The sequence below is a fragment of the Salarias fasciatus genome, chromosome 6 (genome assembly GCF_902148845.1).
Source record: "Salarias fasciatus chromosome 6, fSalaFa1.1, whole genome shotgun sequence".
Classification (NCBI taxonomy): Eukaryota; Metazoa; Chordata; class Actinopteri; order Blenniiformes; family Blenniidae; genus Salarias; species Salarias fasciatus.
In genome coordinates this window covers 4,015,818-4,035,639 of record NC_043750.1, presented here as the reverse complement: position 1 = coordinate 4,035,639, position 19,822 = coordinate 4,015,818, and the positions used below count along the sequence as shown (strand labels likewise).

General features: G+C 50.3%; 1 protein-coding gene across 5 annotated transcripts; it reads left to right on the top strand.

Annotated features, from left to right (window-relative positions):
- Window positions 1-528: 528 nt before the first annotated feature.
- LOC115390240 (bromodomain-containing protein 4-like) lies at window positions 529-18,368 on the top strand. Of its 5 annotated transcripts, XM_030094023.1 has the most exons (22): window positions 529-600; window positions 4,314-4,468; window positions 7,753-7,993; window positions 8,074-8,166; window positions 9,191-9,328; window positions 9,443-9,575; window positions 9,859-10,247; window positions 10,436-10,807; window positions 10,908-11,036; window positions 12,124-12,345; window positions 12,458-12,681; window positions 12,756-12,856; window positions 12,941-13,198; window positions 14,671-14,766; window positions 14,916-15,311; window positions 15,485-16,093; window positions 16,385-16,485; window positions 16,600-16,720; window positions 16,802-16,935; window positions 17,011-17,192; window positions 17,291-17,537; window positions 17,614-18,368. In XM_030094023.1, exons 3-22 carry the CDS (start codon window positions 7,865-7,867, stop codon window positions 17,680-17,682), a joined length of 4,143 nt encoding a protein of 1,380 aa, XP_029949883.1. In that variant the 5' UTR covers window positions 529-600; window positions 4,314-4,468; window positions 7,753-7,864; the 3' UTR covers window positions 17,683-18,368. The 5 variants fall into 5 exon arrangements, with proteins under 5 accessions (XP_029949883.1, XP_029949879.1, XP_029949880.1 ...); XM_030094019.1 differs by having other exon boundaries at window positions 16,802-17,192; XM_030094020.1 differs by having other exon boundaries at window positions 7,710-7,993; window positions 16,802-17,192.
- The last annotated feature ends 1,454 nt before the right edge of the window (window positions 18,369-19,822 follow it).

The following is a 19,822-nucleotide window of genomic DNA, read 5'->3' as shown; positions in this document are numbered from 1 at the left end:
TAAAAATTATACAAGTTTGAATACGTACATTAAATATTACAATCTAACAACAGAAAAATCACGTGAAATCACAATTTCCTGAAACATTGAATGCATCATCAGTTTAGATTATTAAAAAGAAAAGAAAAAAACGTGCGTTTCGCCCTTGTGGCGTATATCCAATCACAGCAATGAAAATGCAATATTCTTAAACATCATTTATCACTTTGTACTTGCTTCATCACGTTTATTTCTATCCAGGTTACTCACAAGGCAAGCTAAGCCTGAAATGTGTTCTTGTTAAGAAAAACAGAAACCCGCAGCCTCGTGAAGACTGGAGGAAGAACACATATTATTAGCGCTTCGTATGTTGAACGAACTACCTGTGAAATAAATGTAACCTTCAGATAAACAGTGTTACGCCTTATTGCGTGATGTCCCGGGGGAAGCCGCGCGCAGGGAGGGAGGGAGGGAGGGAGGGAAGGGGCGGCGCGTGAGTGACAGCCCGTCAAATGCACGCCCCGCCCCCCGTGCGTCTGACGTCATTGACGTCGAACGGGACTGTTTGTTCTGGATTTGGGGCGAGGAAGGTCTGCGAGCGCTGACAACCGACCGAAGAAGGTAAAAAATAGCCCGTAACGCCTCTGTGTAGACGACATTGGTACACCAAACGAAAGCATAGCACCCCGGGGACCCGGTAAACGGTTTACCGCTGTCACCGGTGGCGCTTTTCCCGCGCTGTCAGTGAGGGCTTCGGCAAACGGAGCATGAGCTGCCTTCGCAGGCCTTGCACCGGTTCGGGCACGCGAGATGGATGATTTTGTGTCCTTTGGGCGCGCGGGATTTGGCATTACTCTGCACATTTCGCGTAGTACCTTTCTCCTGTCAGCACTCGCACCGAGGTCATTTCCGTGGCGGCGGACGCTCCGTGCTGTCAGTGTGCACGTTAGCTGCAGGTCGGTATCATGCTAGTCGGCTAGCGGCTAGGCTGTTTGTTTGTAGCCCCGTAGGCCGTATTCGTGACATAAGTTACGTGCTCTCGGCGGCGTAGATTACGCTCGGTGGCGCAGGAGCTCGTGTTAACGCACGGCGCACGTCGCTTGGAGAATACCGATCCGGTGTAAGTCGTGTTCCGGAGCGCCGTTTACGTCCGTAGCTGTCACTTGATCGCGGTGGACATGGCGACGCACGGACAGGGAAGGTTAGTTAGCGAGGAAACGGTGTCCAGCAGACCGACCGCTCCTTCGATCCCGTTTTTAGTGACATTACTCACACCGCGCTGTCTCCGCGTTTTAATCTTCACGTTAATAGACTTTACTGCGCCGCAGGAAGAACCTTTAATGTGGTCGTGTAATTTCTATTATTTCAGTGTTTTTTCTCAAATTAGGTCCTCACACGTAATCTACTGTAAACACTGCTGAAAAGATTTAATCATGTTTGGCCTTTTGAGTTGGTTTTCTAAATGCTAATTGAAATTAATTTAATCATCAGACTAACCATTATCTTATCCTTACTGATAAATCTAAATTGATGTTATTGTCATCCAGTACAATAGCTCTGGCCTCAGTTCTAATTAAATGATTACAGAATCTATTGACACAGCCAGGTGATAGCTTGAGATGTTATTACACTGGTTTGTTATATATCGATGCTGTCTCATCCCTCTTAAATATCATAATTCTGGACCATCACGTACTGTTGTCTGAATTCAAATACATGTCATCTCCCATCTAAAAAAGTATTGATAAATCTGAAGCTCTGTGACTATTTTAAACACTTATTTATTGAAAAAGGCTGAACTGTTGTTTTCAATTGCATTAAAATGCACAAATCCTCAGCACATTATGTATAATGTAGTTTGGCATTATTTTAAACAAAATTCGGGGTAAGAAATAAATTTTTATGGATATACATACATCGGATGTTTGTAGATTTTTTGGGAACAGAAATCGGATGTCACTGTGTTTGTTTTTTGTCAGAAAAGAGAGACTCGTCATGTTTAATGCAGAGTAAAAGCTTCTTGAAATGTGAGATTTGAAGCGATTCAATAGCCAGCATGGTCTGATGCGTTACTCAGGTTTTTGGATGACACTTTATTTTTACTGGAAGAAATTCAGCGGTCACCAGAGTTTATCTGGCTCTTGTAATGCTATCACAGTCAGGTTTCCATATCATGTTAGGTTAAATAACTTGTTTCTTCAATTGTATTGATTCCACCCGATTACAAGTGATTTTAAATGATTTTGAAGGCAGGCCTCTTTGATTATGTTTGATCAGCTTTTGTATTTAAATGAACATCTTTGCTGTAAGACTCCTCCTCTGAAGACATAATTTATGATGGCTGCTAGAGGTCATAGTCTTGATTGCCTGATTGCAGTGGAATAGGAAAGCAGGAGACAAAGTCTACAAAAGGAGAATGTTTGTGTAGGCGGAGACTAGTGTTCAGGTCCAAAGTGAAACCAAAACAAACATGAAGGATTTTTTGAGTTACCCAGGTCAAGGGACAGCACATGTAAGTAACATACATATTGGAGAAATGAGCTGGTTTTTTTTTTTTACACCCTGATTTCTTTCAGCGAATAACTTTTGAGGCCATGCTGCTTGCTCGTATGTGTCATTTGTTTCATTTAAAATCAAAAACTCTCACCAACAATAGAAGTTAGCTTCATTATATGACAGGTAACAGTGCAGTTATAATTGAAACATGATTCATAACGAGTGTTTGTCACGAGTTTCACTTCTCAGGTGTGATCACAACTTGACAAATACCATTTACCTCAATCCATGCAGTGCTCCAAGGCATCGTGGATCAAATTATATCAAAATCAAAGACTTTGACGTGGTCATTGGGTAATATTGCTGGGATTAGTGCTGGCGGTTTTATAAAATAGTCACACAATGAAGCCCTTTATAAGTAGCTAGCAATAATACGTAAGAAATAACAGAAGGGTTTGAAGACTCTTATGCTTAGTAAATATTTGCTGTACTTGAAAAATAATTTAAAAAAAAACTTAAAAATGTTTTACAGTGTGTTATAAATTATGATGTTGAATTTCCACCTCAATAATTTTTGGTAATGGTTCACAGCAGACCAAACATGAGCTGACCTCAGCTGACCTCTGCAGTCGTCAATAAGCCTCTGAGACCAGAGACAGTTCAGCATTGATCTTCAGCCGTCTGTCATACAGATATCTTTAACTGTACTTAATCATAATGAAAATAAACACTGTATTGCAAATGAGAAACAAATCTCCCTAATGGTGCCTCAGGTTCAATCTTGACCGCGAATGTGTGACGTCCCGGTTGTGTTCTGTGTAAATTGCATTTCGACGGTTTCCATGTGTTAAATGTTCACATTATCTATGTGCATATGAAAACTCGTCCCTCCACACACAGTAGCTCATAACTCAATCACATATTCTGTCATTCTTCATCTCAGCAAAGTCCTGGAAGTCAGATTTTCAGCATATTGAGAAGAAGCTTTCGGATGCGTTTTCGTTTTGACCTCAATACAGAAGTTTCAGACAAGAAATTGAGTTAACCTCACGTTGGACGTCTTGGTGTTTGAGTCAAGCCGATCCTGTCGAGAAAAGCAAATTGGAGCCATTTATTGAAGGTGACACATTTACAAAATAACGTGGGAGCTGAAATTACTGAAGAAATCGTCCTGTTTCTCGTTCGCTTCTTATTGGGCAAAGCTGGAGCTCAGTGCTTTCAGGTCAGCCTCATTTCCTCAGTCGCAGACTCATTATATGATGGTCATTTACCAAATTTATCTTGATTGGGCTAAAATAAACACGCTACATTTTACGAGCCATTTATCAAGTCTCTCTGTGGCCTGCCGATGAGCTGACTCATTTTATCTCGTCGTTTTCCACACTGTCTCGTAGCAGTGGAGTCCGGCGTTGTTTGGTTTGGCCTCACAGTTGTCAAGCTGGGGCTGTTTTTTTAGGTGGAAGTTTCAAGAAATAGCCCCAGGCTTTCACGGGGTCAAGGAGTCGTAAAGGGATCAGGAGGCTGTCCTGCTCTGTGCTGTGTGCTGCGTGTTATGTAATGTGAACGTCTCGGGTCGCCTTTTATCAGAAAAAGGGTGTTTTTCGAGCCTAAATGAGTGTATTGACTATTGAGTCACCTGAAAGGTTGTTGGAAATATTGCCCCAGCATGTTACGAGGGAGTGCGACACGTGTCCTTGTCATTCCTGCTGTATAAAAAGCCCACACTGTGGGCTCTGATCAGTGCAAGTTACAGCATAGTGCCACCACATTTTTACAGCGTCGGGTGTTTTGATGCTGCTGTGAAATTGGCTCCACTGTCTTGTGCGTCTCTCCGACAGGCGCGCCACTCGCCTCTCCTCCTGTCTGTTGTGGTTTTCGTGCCCCCGGCGCCATCGCTGACGAGCCTCACGTGTTACCTCGGGAAATAGTCGCCTCCACGACCGAGATATGATCACGCAGTCGGATTAGATCGCAGCTGAACGGCAAGCAACATGTAAGTCCCCCCAAACAAACGCCGTGGTTTTCATCAGCGACGTGATGAAAAAGCGTCAGCGCCTTGCATTTCTCAACTCGGCTCAATACACGCTGCTGGGAAACAGTGCTGACTTGACGTTTGTCCAGATGATACTTATTGACTCCCATCAGGAGGAGGATAAGCCTCGATCAAACGTCGGCTGTTCAGAGGGTCAGATAGATTCATAAAAACACCAAGAAAAGCAGGAGAGGACTGGTAAACGTTTTGTGCAACAACTTCGCACAAAGCAAAAAGTAGAACACTTTAAATGAATGGATGTGAAGAGCCAACAAACACACACACACACACACACACACACACACGCATCCTGGAAATGAACAGCAACAATGATTCACGTGCCTGTGACCTCCTGACCCTGTGACATCCCCATTGACACCCAAAACGCAACAAAGGTTTTCTGTTTTCACTTGAAACAAGTAAATGAGGCGTTAGAAGCGAGTGAACGGTTCTCTGGAGAAAACACGGACCAACGCTCAGTGCTCCGAAGTGCTCTTTCCACGTGAAAGTCAGTTTTGCTAATGATTTGGAAATCGGAGAGGGGAGAGGCTCGCGTTGTGATGTCTTCAGACAGCGAGGAGTTAGGATGTCATGTTCTCCGCTGCAAATCTTGTGTCTTGAAGTCCAAAGTCAGCACCGTGTAAACCGAGAGATTTTAAATTTTCTCCTCTTCCTGTCTGCTGACATAGAGATGCTGGTTTCCTTCCACCTGTCCACAGAGCCAGGAACACTCCGCCGACCATCGTGCTCGTGACCTGATCTAACCTGAACCCTGCAGAACATCTGAGAGCTGCGGTTTCGAAAGAGGCTGAGAAATATCAGAGCCACAGTCCAGATGAGGCCTTGAATCAAATCAGAGCCAACCCAGACTTCCCAAACATCTCGGCATGTCCACGGACTGTTCAGACCGCAGAGCACGGATGCTGTCGTTCATTCAGAAGAAGGCCTGAGTGAATACATGAGAAGAACATGACTTTCACAGCTTTTCTTCACTGATCTTATCGACAAGCTTTAAGATTTTACATTCATCTGAGCTGTGAGCCATGAAAACAAAAAAACAAAACAAAACAACAGGCTTGAAATCGTTCAGCTCAGGTGAAGAGAGCTGAATTAATTAAGTTTCAGTTTTTTTTGAATGAACTGTTTGACAAACAAGCGGCGGCTCGTTTGGAGCATGACTGGAGTAAACCGCCCACCTCTGTCGCCCCGTTTGAGATGAGTCGGGCTGCTGGATGGAGGCTAATAGACCTTTCTATTACATTTCTCTGAGATTGAGGGAAATGCCGATGAATCAGGACTGGTGAAATATGTTGACCGCCGGGTAGCATTTGTGTACTCGCACTCTGGGCTTGGATTGCTTTCAGTGAAGAACCTTGGATGTGAATTTGTCAATCGGTCCAGAGCCTTGACCCGGCTGGCTGGTTTTTGGTGTCCTGCCTGGTAACAAAGTGTTGTGTCCCTTCGCTTTGCTGAGCGAGAAACTTCCACAGTCCCGTTTTTGGACAAGTTGTTCAATCAAAACTGTTGTAGCTGCAGCAAGATTCACTCTGTTATTAAACAATCTGCTCATATTTCAGTTCTGTCTTCTGTATTGTAAAACTGAACGACATCCCCCTTTGTCTTCAGCTTTTTCGGTTCATCTTTCAGCGTCTCGTCCACGACTTTTTCTTTTTCTCCCTTGATGTGTAGTTCTGTTCGGAGGCTGTGAACTCTTCCAAAATGCTTCTGCTCAACACAGCGCCTGAACTGCTCTCGTCTAGACACAAGATAAAGCGCTCCCCGCGGTAGCTTCTCCCCTCCGCTCATCAAACTATGAATAAAAACCTTTGTGTAGAAACGGGATGTATTTGGAGCTCGTCCAAACACGCAGATAGCACTTTATTCCTTTTGAACGCCAAGAAAACGCAGCGCCTCTCATGAAGTCGGCCTCCTTGGCTGTAGATCGGGGAAGCGCTGCCACGCCTCGTTTTGTTTGTGATACTCTGGCATTTAATTTAAACGTTTAATTTAAAAGTCTGTAATGCTGCACAGCTTCAGGAATTACTGTGCTACAGCAGCTTAAAATGTACAGTAGAATAATACTGTGTCGTGATTTGGTTTTTGCTTACTGAAGTGTGTCGGCGCTTGCTCAGAGTGTGACAGTGATCAGTAAGCAGTGGATGTGAAAGGGGGGTTTATGGTGTTTTTCTTGGTGCTTAACTCCTGTTCCACACCAATCTGCAGGATGTGTGGAAATCCGGAGTGTATGTCAGGACAGAGTCTCCTGCAGAGTTTGACTTGCAGCCTTCAGAGTAGACAGTATGCATAGATCCACACATGACGGCGTACAGAACAGACTCATAATGACTGTTTTACTTAGTGGATGGATCAACTGAGCTGCGAATGGTACATTTTGTCCTCAAAGCTGGTGAGTTAGCAGAACAAATGGAAAGTGTGAGGAATTTATGGGCATTTGAATTGTGATGGCGAGACGACTGGGTTCTAGTTCTAGTGGGGGATCCAGGTTTACTGTAGCTTTACTGTAGTCAGGATTGATCCCAGGTGCTACCAAAAAGGGTCTACAGGGTCCATGGAAGGTATTAGAATACACAGCATCACAGAGCGTTGTGTCTGACAGCCCGAGCTGAGTCATCCATGGAAAGCACTCATAGACACATGAGCATCATAACTGGAGCAGAAAGTGATGGATAAAGGTGGCCGGGACTGATAAATTAGGTTTTCTTTGACATTATATGTCCGTGGCTTTCCAGGGTGACACACCTGGATCCACTGCGAGCAAAAGGCAGAGCAGCGCTCTCCTGGGAAGACTCGGGTCCTGCCATCCGTGGCGTACCTCCTCCCCGAGCTTTGTTACAAATGTCTTTCACTGAGAACATTGGATGCTTTCATCCTCCCTCAAAGCAAAAAAAAACAAAAAAAAGTACTGGAAAAACAGGTGTGATCCATGGAGGCCTGGTCTGAAGAGAGCGTAACACTCCTGAAGACAGACGGGAGGCGTCCGGGCTTCGCTGGGCCACGCAGTGTTCGGCAGGTGGTCATTAGGTTGCGGCTGATCGCTGAGACGTGTCCACATGGAGAACATGCAAACTCCTTACAGAGGACAAAAAAACCTCCTGAGAAGCTGGCTTCCAGGGTATATAACTGACACTTTGGTTTTTTCTAGCAGTGGTGTGATCACGATGTTTCTTCTGATTGATTTCAGTGGAAGTCGGTGACGCTGACGTTCTCTCCGATGTTTCCTCCAGAGCGTCGCGTCAGGACTGTAATGGCCTGAGGGGCCTCCCGCCGGCCCCGCCTGCCCCTGCCAGGTCCAATCCACCCAAACTCTCTGCTCAGCCTCTGCGACCCACCGCGGCGATGGGAGACGGACTGGAGCCAGGCAGCAGCCAGAACCCCCCCTCTGCTGCGCCCCCCCTCCCCTTCAACCCCCCGGCGCCGGAAACGACCAGCGAATCCAGACCCAAACGACAGACCAACCAGCTACAAGTCAGCTGCGTTTCATCCCGTCTGACTGTCCCACTTTCTTCTTTTCTTCGCCCCGGTGTGAATAATCTTCTCTGTTTCAGTACCTGCTCAAAGTGGTGATGAAGACATTATGGAAACACCAATTTGCATGGCCCTTTCAAGCTCCCGTAGACGCCATCAAGCTCAATTTGCCTGTGAGTCACGTGTTTGTTTGTTTTCGTGTGGCTGTTAATGAAGGTAGCCAGTCAGGAGCGAACACATGGGTCTGCAGCAGCGCCCGTTTAATTCCACATGCAAAGCATCGCACCTTCCTGACGGCCTGCAGCTCCGAATGGAGGAACAGCGGTGGATGTCATTCCTCTTCCCCGTAAACGTAGAGAACGGCGTGCGACGTTAATATTTAATGTCTAGTTGTGCTGTTGTGTGCCGTGCCAGACCCTCGATGGTATTGAAAAAAACACCTCAAAGCATCTCAGAAGAATCTTGTTTTGCCTTTTGGAGGAACTCAGAGTAAAACTGTTCAAACTCAACACAGAAAGGTCCTCCGAGCCAGAAATAGGACCGGAAATATTCTTAACTGTGATATATTTGATATAAAGAATCAAATAAAAAGTGAAAAATTAATTTCCAGGAGACCAGCGTTGTTTACATGATTGTGCTTTTTTAAAAAGAGGAGTTTTAAAGAGCGATTTGGTGTTTTTCCTGTATGTACTTACAATCCTTGAAACAACTCCAGATACATAGAACTTAAGTTTTTCTATACAACAATACTCTTGAATGGATATATAAAGTTGGTGAAAATAGCATCTACTTTCTTTCTTATACATTATTTTTGTAAAACTAGTGATTCGTATCTATTCTCAGCTCCTATAAGTGGAAACTTTGACAATCGGCTCTCGTATGAAATAGATATCTTCTGAGGGAGACTTTAAGCAATTTGATATTTAAACATAGATTTACTGAATGATGTTACATCCAATCTTTAGCCTAGAAATTCTTGAATGTATAAAAAAACAGACCTGAGCCTGAGTTCACGTGCAGCGCTGTGGGGTGGTGAAATGAGAGTATGAATGGTGTGTTTTGAAAGGAGCTTCGTTGAATTGATGAAGCAGTGATCTGTTTTGTTCTGAAGTTTCCAGTTTGTCACATATTTCAATTAGTTTTATCCAGAATAGATACAAGTCTAATTGCCTTTACCCGCTCTTCTTTTTCCTGAAGGACTACTATAATATCATTAAGAACCCGATGGATATGGGCTCCATCAGGAAGCGTCTGGAGAACCACTACTACTGGAACGCACAGGAGTGCATCCAAGACTTCAACACCATGTTCACAAACTGCTACATCTACAACAAGGTCAGCCGCAAAAGAAATATCTCACTACCTCAGTCACGGTGAAGATAGATGTAACCGGTCCCTTCTTAACATGCCCCGCTGTGTGTGTGTGTGTGTGTTTGTGTGTGTGTTCAGCCTGGGGATGACATTGTCCTGATGGCAGAGGCCTTGGAAAAAATCTTCCTCCAGAAGATCACGGAGATGCCGCAGGAGGAGACGGAGATCGCCGTGGTCAACAAGGGCCGGAGAGCGGGCCGGCGGGACACAGGTGGGGGTTCCGTGGTGCGGTTTGGGCTTTGGGAGAGTTTCCTTTCAGGCGTGAAGAGCCGTTGCGTCACGACGAGAGAGGATGGCAGCGCTCAAACCAGCCGAGCTTGAATGTACGGTTCTGTCCTCCCTCTTCGTCTGCCACGCCCCGCAGACAACATGATGTGGAAATCAAGTTTTGGCTGTTCGATGCCTCCTAGTAGTTTAACGGTTGAAGGCCAGTCCGGATTGTCCGACAGGTTTCGGTCCTCGTTGAGTTAAAGTTGCTGTTTTGCTCCTTGCAGGACTGATCTCGAAGTCGGACTCGGGCCACGACTCGTCGTCGCCCTCCACCACGCCGCACACGCGGGGCTTCTCATCCCCGATGCCGACGCCGCAGACCCGGGCTCCGCCCACCCCCCAGGGCCCCCCCGCCCTGCCCCTGGTCCAGCCCTTAGCCCAGCCCCTGCTGCCCCTGCCCCTGCCCCTGCCCCTGCCCCAGCCCCTGCCCCTCGCCCAGCCCCCACGCGTCCCCCCGACTCCCACAAACCACGCGCCTCACCTCGGACCCCCGTTCGCCCTCTCGACGCCCGACGTCCTGGCCCAGGGCATGACCGCCGTCCCCCCGCCCGCCATGACGCACCCAGGCCTCCATCCCGCCCCCTTACTGCAGAGCTCCCCCACCCTCATCAAGGTAAGACGTCGTTAGAAAACAGCGTTTTAAAGGAAAAACTTTTGATGCATTTTAGATGTCCGTTTCCATGACAACGCTGCTGAAAACACACCTTTTTAAAGTAAATCGTCCTTCCGCACATGCACGAGTGTTTCCGAAACACAAAAACGGCGCTTCAGTTTCTGATCTCTCCATCGGCGCTCCAACAGCAAAGAAAAAGCCAGAAGAGGAAAGCCGACACTACGACGCCCACGGCCAACGACCAGCTCAGCGAGTCGTCCCCCGTCTCCGCCGAGGCCCGGCCGCGCCGCGAGAGCAGCCGCCCGTCGAAGCAGCCCAAGCGAGACCCGCTGCAGCCGGACTCCCAGCACCACCCGGGGGCCGGCGCGGAGACGGGCGGGATGGCCACGCCCAAGCGCCAGGAGCAGCTGCGCTCCTGCGCCCGCCTCGTCAGGGAGATGCTGTCCAAGAAGCACGTGGCGTACGCCTGGCCCTTCTACAAGCCGGTGGACGCCAAGGCGCTCGGCCTCCACGACTACCACGAGATCATCAAGCACCCCATGGATCTCAGCACCATCAAGGTGATTCTGCCTTAACCGCCCGCCCCGTCCGAGATCGCTCCGACGGCGCCGGGAGGGAAGTAAAGGCCGGTTTCCTCATCATGTCTGTGTCTCCCGGCAGAAAAAGCTGGACAACAGACAGTACAGAGACGCTCAAGAATTCTCGTCGGACGTCCGGTTGATGTTTTCCAACTGTTACAAGTACAACCCGCCGGACCACGACGTGGTTTCCATGGCTCGCAAACTACAGGTGAGAGACGAGAACTACGGCTGCACCGATACACAAACCGCGTCCCGTCAGGCTTCACAGAGTGGTAGATTCCCTTGAGTGGTTTTACAGTGACTTTTTACAGTTTTACAGTAACTGAAGTCAAATTCCTTGAGATTTCACTAGATTTATCGAGATTAGCTACCCCACATGTCTGTGTATCTTATCATGGAAATGTCTTCTGTGTGGGAGATGAGGAAGGAAAGCTCCCCTGACCAGAATTTAGTGGAAGACTTGGATAAATTATGAATGCTTCACTGGTTCAAGACGTTTCCAGAGCGATGTGTTGTTATGATCAGCTGAGACTGGATCGATAGAACTGGACGTCTGCCTGTCCCCGAGCCACATGTGCCCATCTTGTGTCTCCTGGACTCTGTCCTCTCCAGACAAGGCCGTCTGTTTTCTCCCCGTGGTTCTTTAAAAGTTTCCTTTCCTCACAGCGTCGCTGCAGGAAATATCTGCTTCCATACAGCATGACTCCAAACGATGTAGTTCACCTGCCAGGCCTTTAGATGGCGGTGTCACTCTGCCACAGAAGTACACACATTCTGCTGGTTACTGCTGGAATTAGATATGAAAATCAAGCGGCTGACCGTGACGTGACAGCTGCTTGAAAAAAGTTTGATCATCTAATCTCAAAAAATGTGTGTAGCGATCCTCATTCACAAATTTGAAACAAAAGTATTTTAAAGCAGCCTTATAATGGTTTCAGCAAGTGTGATCATCTAATATAAAGGTGTCAAACCTGTTGAGACGTCAGTATGGTTTGTTACAACAATCATTCAGATTTAAACTTTAGAAAGAAAGAAAAACTTTAAAGTTTGAATTTAAAGGTTCTTACGGCACAGTTTTACGAGTCTGGACCATTAAAGTCGAGCTGCACGAGGCGCCTGAACCGGAATGTATGTGATACTCCTGCTCTAGTGTTTTGCGTTTAAAGCTTCTGTCCTGAGAAAACTTTTTTTGCGTCAGACTTTGAGCGAATTATTCATGGAAAGCGAGACAGAAAAGGCTCATCATTCCAAATAGCCACGTCCTGAGTTTGTCCTGCTGCTTCTCTGCCTCTCAGGACGTGTTTGAGATGCGTTTTGCCAAGATGCCCGACGAGCCAGACGAGCCCTCCCCCGTCCCCACCCCGTCCACGGCCCTCCACCCCGCCCCCTCCGCCCGACAAGCCCCGCCTCCTTCCGCCGTCTCCGAAGACGACAGCTCTACTTCCTCCGAATCGGAGTCCTCGGCGGGCGACTCGGAACACGAACGGCAGCAGCGGCTGGCTGAGTTACAGGAACAGGTGAGAGGATGGAAAGTAAAGGGGGGGGGGGGGGGCGCTTCTGAGACGCTGCGGGGAGGGATGCTTGTCAGACTGACGCTTCCTCTGCTGACTGTCGGCGTCCCTCCTCCAGCTGAAAGCGGTCCACGAGCAGCTGGCAGCTCTCTCCCAGCCGCAGACCCTCAAACCCAAGAAGAAAGAGCGGGAGAAGAAGGAGAAGAAGAAAGAGAAGCACAAGAAGAAGGCGGGATCCGAGGAAGCCGTGGAGACGCCTCCTCTTCCGATGCTCCAGACGTCAAAGAAAACCAAGAACAGTAAAGAGCCCATCACAGCCAAGAAGGACAGGAAAAAGTCCGGGTAGGTTCCAGGCAGGCGGAGACGTTTGTGTCGCCGCTCGACAGCAGTCTAATCCCTGCGTTTGTCCATCGCAGTAAGAAGGAAGGAATTAAAAACAACCGGCCCGTCGTGGTGCCGCAGCCCGGGCCGACGCCGCTCGTCCCCTCGGCCGCCCTGGAAGCCGAGGACGACGTCGGTGCGTAAATCCTCCGCTCGCTCCGTCGGTGTTCCCCACGCGAATCCCCCGGCGCTGACCCGCCGTCCCGCTCTCCCTCCACAGACGCCTTCGGGGCCGCGTCGGCCGACCGCTGCAAGCCCATGTCGTACGAGGAGAAGCGGCAGCTGAGCCTGGACATCAACAAGCTGCCCGGCGACAAGCTGGGCCGCGTGGTGCACATCATCCAGACGCGCGAGCCGTCGCTGAAGAACTCCAACCCCGACGAGATCGAGATCGACTTCGAGACGCTGAAGCCCTCCACGCTGCGGGAGCTGGAGAAATACGTGTCCACCTGCCTCAAGAAGAAGAAGAAGCCGTCAGGTAGGCCCGAGCTCAGGGAGACATCTGGACCGTTTCTGAGGCTGTGAAGAAAGTCGTGATCTTTAATTTTCAACGGGTTAGTTTGATCACGACACTAAAAGTGACTCCTGACTAAACCGGGCTCTGAGGCACTTCGGCACATCTGAAATGTGCTAGAGAGACAATATACAGCTTGTTTTTAAAGAAAGCGGCGTCGAGCTGCACAAAGGAGCCACACAGGAAGTTCCCTCATGAAAGGTGGAGTGTTTAGAGCCTCACATCTTCTCTGTCTTGTAATTCGATACGATGCCAGATTTTATGAGGACAATCCAGACAAAGGTTCAAAGTCTGGGATCGGTTTTGCGAGTGGGAGTAGAACTCATAACCCCAGACCTGCCAACCTGTACGCATTTTGCGTAGCAGATACGCAATTTGACATCAAAATACGCCGGTACGCTCCGCCTCATTAAACTACGCAAAAAGCTGCAGACGTCTGTGAGCGCTGTTATAACATGTCTGACAACACGATGCAGCAGCAGGGCTCTGAAGTGTCACGCATTTCGGTGTGTTGTCACACATTCACGGCACACATTGTATTTGTCATGCTGAAAAAAATACCGGTAAATTAGGCTGGTGCGCCGCAGCTATGGAACCGGGAGGAAACACATGTGCTGCCCTCGTCGTGCTGCGACGTTCAATGAACGAGTCGTTCGTTTGAACGTGTCTTTCAAGTGAACAACGAGAGCCGGTTCACAGCTGTCTGAGAGCCGTTCCTTTGTGCAAATTGTCCACGTTTCCTTCACGTGTCTCCTGAGTGTCTCCTGAGTTTCTCCTCAGTCCAGCTGTCACCGCTGCTTTCATGTGAACGACCGAGTTTCAGTTTTCCGCAGCAGCTCGAGTCACCTGAACGCAGCAGCTAACTAGTGGAGGAGTGTCGCGAAACCGGAGAGGAGCCGGTGTTTTGGAATAACTGATTCCCTATTAACTGGCGACTGGGTTTCTTTCACGTCCCTTGTTGCTGATAGATGTTAAAAACCAGACAAAAAGCCGTGTCCGACCTTTTATGAGTCTGATTTCAACATCTGCGGCTGCTAGCAGCAGGAAGCGCTAAAGGAAGTTGGTCACCAGGTGACAAGGAAGCCAGTTAATTTGAAACACCGTATTGACGGCATTATAAAGGTTTTAGTAATGGAACACACACGCACGCATACGCACACACAGCATAAAATGCTCAGTTAAAGGACACGTAGCAGCATTTTGAAGCTCTTTTCTGGGGACAACGTGCAAGGTCAGCCGTCAGCAATGTAATGTGTATCAGAAAAACATCTGTTGGGTTGGCAGGTCTGTAACCCGTTCATTGTCTGCTCATCTCCGATCCCTCCCGTCAGGTTTACTGCTTCATCCAGATTGTTTCCCACTGAAAACCCCTCTGACCCCCACGTCCTGTTGGTAACCCTGGACCCAGGCTGAGTCTTGTGTTTGTGTTGCTGCAGAAAAACCTCTGGAAATGTCGAATGTGACCAAGATGAAGACCGGATCCTCATCTTCAGGCAGCAGCGACTCCTCTGACAGTGAAGACTCTGAGAATGGTACCAGACTCCTCTCTGCCCTGTGGCGACGTCTTGGTCCTGTTTTGACCTCTTGGTCCTGTTTTGACCTCTTGGTCCTGTTTTGACCTCTTGGTCCTGTTTCGACCTCTTGCTCCTCCTCACGGCTGCGGTGTCTGTGTTTCCTGCAGGGCTGGTTCCCAAACAACCGAAGAAGACTGTCAGGGACACGAAGAGACAGCAGCTGCAGTCGCCCGCCAACGCCGCGGGCCCGGCGGTCTCCCAGCCTCAGACTCAGCCGCTGGTGGTCCAGTCCAAACAGCCGTTCGTGCCCCCCATCCCGGTCCCGGTCCCGGTCCCGGTGCCCTCCCTGGACTCCTCCCAGCTGTTGAACTCGGCATTCGATCCTCTGGCTCACTTCATGAACCCTCACCTGACGCAGTCCAGCGCCGAGCCCATCGCCGCCATGGCGGCCGCTCCCGGAGCCGCCGTGGCCCCGGGCCTCCTCAACGCCGCCGCGCCCCCCATCCAGACGCCCGCCGACACGCACCTGTTCCTCAACCAGCATCCCATCATACCTTCCCCCGGTACGGCCGGCCATGTTCGTTCGTGAGACGCACCGATAGCGTAACGCCTGATTCACGCTGCGTACAGTCCGATCATGAATATTGCCGAACGATGCAGTGACAGACGGTTACAAGTCTTTGAAAAGTGAATCTTTATTTTCTTGTATTTTCTGTCTCCTCGTCCGTTTCCCCAGCGATCCACAACGCTCTTCCCCAGCAGCCGTCTCGACCGAGCAACCGTGCAGCGCCGCTCCCCCCGAAGCCCCCGCCGCCTCCCCCGTCCTCGCTGGCCGCCCTGCCCCACTCCCCGCCCCCCCAGCTGCAGCCCCCGCTGCCCCTCAGCCTGCCGCAGCCGGTGCCGCGGCCCCGCGTGCCCTCGCCGCCGTCGCACGGCATCCTGGACACCGTGCCGGCGCAGCCGCCGCAGGCGCTGCTGGAGGACGACGAGGAGCCGGCGCCCGCCCGCCCGGAGACCCCGCCCCTCAGCCAGGTGCACACCTTCCTGCAGTCGCTGCAGGCGCGGCCCGCCGTGCCGGCGCAGCCGCTGCACTCGCACTCGCACTCGCCCGCGCAGCAGCTCGCCCCCCAGCTGGTGGCGCCGGCGCACGCGCAGGGCCTGACGGCGGCCGCCCCCGCGCTGGCGCAGCGACACGGCCCGGGCCAGCCGCCGCCGCCGTTCACGCACGCGCCGCAGCAGCAGAAGGTCGGCGGCGGCGGCGGCATCCTGCAGCAGAAGGTTCAGCAGCTGCAGCTGCACCAACAGCAGCCGTCGCCGCGCAGCAAAGCAGAGCCTTTCTCAACCGGTGAGCAGATCGCCGTCCCGATATTCAGATGTTCAGATTTGTTCCAGCACCTCAGAACGTTTTGCCTCAGTCATGCTGTGGGTGAATAGTGGAATTCCTCTGATGCTGGTTGTAAAGCCGTCTGGTTCACTCATTCAAACACGTCTGGAAGCTTTGATCGGGTTCAGGTTTTAAGATGCAGATATTTTAACGTCTCTTTATCTCTCGACGATCTTAGTGGAGCTGTTGTTCCGTCTGTGGTTGAAACCTCCTGACCCCCCCCCCCCCCCCCCCCCCCCCTCCTGTTGGCAGGTTGCTTGCGAGACAGCCCCTCCCCTCTGATGATGCACTCTCCTCAGATGCCTCAGTTCCATCCCATGGGGCAGCAGTCGCCTCCCCAGACCAAGAAGCTTGTGAGTGGCTCACTGTGTGTGTGTGTGTGTGTGTGTGTGTGTGTGTGCGTGTGCGTGTGTGCGTGTGTGCGCATGTGTAACGCTCACACGGGGTTTCGGGGTTCATGTGTGCAGGATCAGAGGTCCATCCTGGTGGGGGTGAAGGAGGAGAAGCCCCCCCACTCCCCGGTCCTGCCCCCGTCCCCCTTCAGCCCCGCCGTTCGTCCAGACGCTCACAAACCCGACGGCAAACACCGTGAGTGGAGGCGGACCTCCCGCCGCGTCGCCCTCGCCCTCGCCGCCGCGCCTCACCGCTCTGTGTCCGTGTCTCTCTCAGGATTAGATCTGAAGTCGCTGGACGCTTCGCGGCCCGCCTCCCGCCTCCCGGACTCGCCGGCGCCCCCCTGCTCCCAGCAGGAGAACAAAATCAAGCAGGAGCCCAAAACTCCCATCGCGCCCAAGAAGCCGCAGGTGTGTATGAGAGCCGCCCCTCCCGCCGGCGCCGACCGGTCCGCTCACGGCCCGTCCCTCCCCACGCCGTCCCAGGACGCCAAGCTGAGGAACTGGGCCAGCCTGGTGCAGCGGCCCCAGTCCACGCCGGCGTCCGCCCAGCGCTCCTCCAGCGACAGCTTCGAGCAGTTCAAGCGCGCCCTCCGCGAGAAGGAGGAGCGGGAGCGGCAGCTGAAGGCGCAGGCGGAGCAGGCCCGCCGGGAGCAGGAGAAACTCCGGTAGGGCGGCGCCGCACCAGGCCGCTACAGCGGCGCGAAGCGACCGCCGCCAGGCGCTAAACTCTCCTCCTCTCTCTCTCTCTCTCTCTCCATCGAAGCCGCGACGACGAGGACACCATGGAGCAGGCCCGCCGGGCGCCGGACGACGTCCGCCGCCGCCAGGAGCAGCAGTCGCCGCTCGCCCCGACGCCGCCGGCCTCCACTCCGCCCACCCACTCCCCGCAGGCTCCGCCCACGCAGCCCCAGGCCCCGCCCCCGCAGTCGTCCTCCGCCGCACAGAACGCCCTGGACCAGCAGAGGGAGATGGCGCGGCGCCGCGAGCAGGAGCGGCGCCGCAGGGAGGCGGTAAGAGAGGGGCGTGGCCTCGGGTCGGGGGTGCTCTCCAGAGCTGCGTCTGACGCCTCGCTCTCCTCCGCTGCAGATGGCCGACACCATCGACATCAACTTCCAGAGCGACCTGATGGCCATCTTCGAGGAGAACCTGTTCTGAGAGGAGGGACGGACCTGGAGACACACTCACTGAATACACAACACGCATTATCACACGCACACACTCACACACACACACACAGAACACACCTGTCCGCTTTCTCTCTGAAGTTGAAACAGCTGGCTTGTATCTTGTGAATGAGAGAGGGGAGGAAGTGAAACGAGCGGAACCCTCTGTTCCTCCCGCTCCAGACGCGTTCCGGAGTCCGGATTTGTGTCTCAGGTCGTCGGTTTTTGGTTTTTTTTTTTTTTGCACCTCACACAGACACAAACGCTGGGCTCCCGGGTCGGGTCGGGTCGGGGCGGGACTCGTGCCGCGACAAACGAACGAACAGCGAAGAGCAGGATTTAATTTAAAGAAAATGGAGAAGGTTCCGGACGGGAGAGACGGGGAGCCTTTAGAGGAAACCCGAGCGTCGTGTTCGAGTCTGGGGTTCGCGAGGCGGGCGGAGTGTGTCAGGTGTGTGTGGTTCTCCCTCCTCCTCCTCCTCCTCCTCCTCCTCCTCCTCCTCCTGCTCCCTGTGAAGGAGAAGAAGAAGAGTGTGTCCTTTGCCTTAGCGCTCTGGCCTGTAAACTAACGATCACACCCTACAAATTATACATATTATATATAAATAGATACATGAATATATATTATATACGACAAAAAGTCAATAAAAAAATAAACGAACATGAGAGGGATTTGGATTGCGGGGAGCGAAGCTCGTCTCTGTGTTCATCTCTGAGCTCTGGTTTTGATTTTGTAGAATTTACTGTAAAGAAGAAAAAAAAAAACTTTTTTATGATTCTATTGAAACGATTGTTTCTTCTTGTCTTTTTTCTCTCTCACACCTTCTTTTTGTTTCGTTTTTTTCTCAACTCTATGCCAAAACCAATCTATTGAGTGCTGAAAGTTCCTCCACTTTTTTTTTTTTTTTTTTTTTTTTTTTTACATGTAAAATGCATCTTCTTCTCACTTTATATTAAAGGCTTTGTTTTATTGCTATTTAATTCCCCCCCTTTAAGATCTAAACTTATGCAGCAGTCCTGTAATAGTTTGAAGACGCGGTTCCTGAATTCTTTTTTCTGTGACTACTCTGCTCGACCCATCTTTCTCTAGTCGTTTGAAAGAAATCTGCACTTAACTGTTGGATTACATCCTTTTATTTTTTATTTTTCCTTCTTCTTCTTCTTCTTTTGTGTCATGTTCATGTTTCCCTCGCAGCTCCTGCAGTCTGTATAATAGGCTCTCCTTCCTGTTTTGAACCCTCCTCCTCCTCCTCATGGTTCTCGGTGACAGTTTTCGGGATGTCGTGTGCCATCGTGGTTTTTCCGGAAGCGAGAGATCGTCCTCCTGCTTCCCGTAGGTCGGCCCAGAGATCCCCGAGTGTGTTTATCTCTATAATCACTTTCTTTTTTTTCTTTTTTTAAAAAAGACTTTTCATTCATTTCTTTTGTTTTCGGTTTATTTTCTCTCCCTTTTCCCCTTTTGCTATTTTTTTTTTCTTTGATTTATTTTACCCAGAACAATGTGTTGGTCTGTTGGTGAGTGAGGCATTGAGGTCAATAGATTCATCTTGTTCAGATAATGGAGTACATCTTTTTTTAAGAAAAGTATTAAAATAATATTTAAAAAAAAAAAAAACCAAAAGCTCATGTTGGTGTCTCGTGTCATTTTGTTTTTTGCACCGCTGTAGTAGAATTTCCTGCAGACGATGTGTGAAGTGTAATCCAGGAGGGGGCGCTAAAGAGGCATTACAGCTGCAGTCTGCTCTTCAGGAAATGACTCTTAATAGTGTTTTAGGTTCTTGTGTGTCAAGAAAAGCTTCAAAACACACGATTCATTCACAGTTTGTGGCTCTGAAAAGCTTTTCCCGCCGTGCTCCATGAGTGAAAATCGTTCTTTACTCATAAACACACAGCAGCAATTCACATCTGCGTCAATATTTTATAGTTTTACAGTCGTCTAAGCTGTTCTTGTGATTCATCCAAAACCTCTGCTGGATCGTATTTCCGCAGCGCTCGCTCACAGGGTCACTTTCATTCGAGGTGAAGTGGAGTTCAAGGTCGCCGCAGGGCTCAAGGTCGCCGTCTTGCTCACATTTGTCCCGTTCCGAATGAATCTCAGGCTGCGAGGAGAAGCAACACTGGAGCCTGAACTC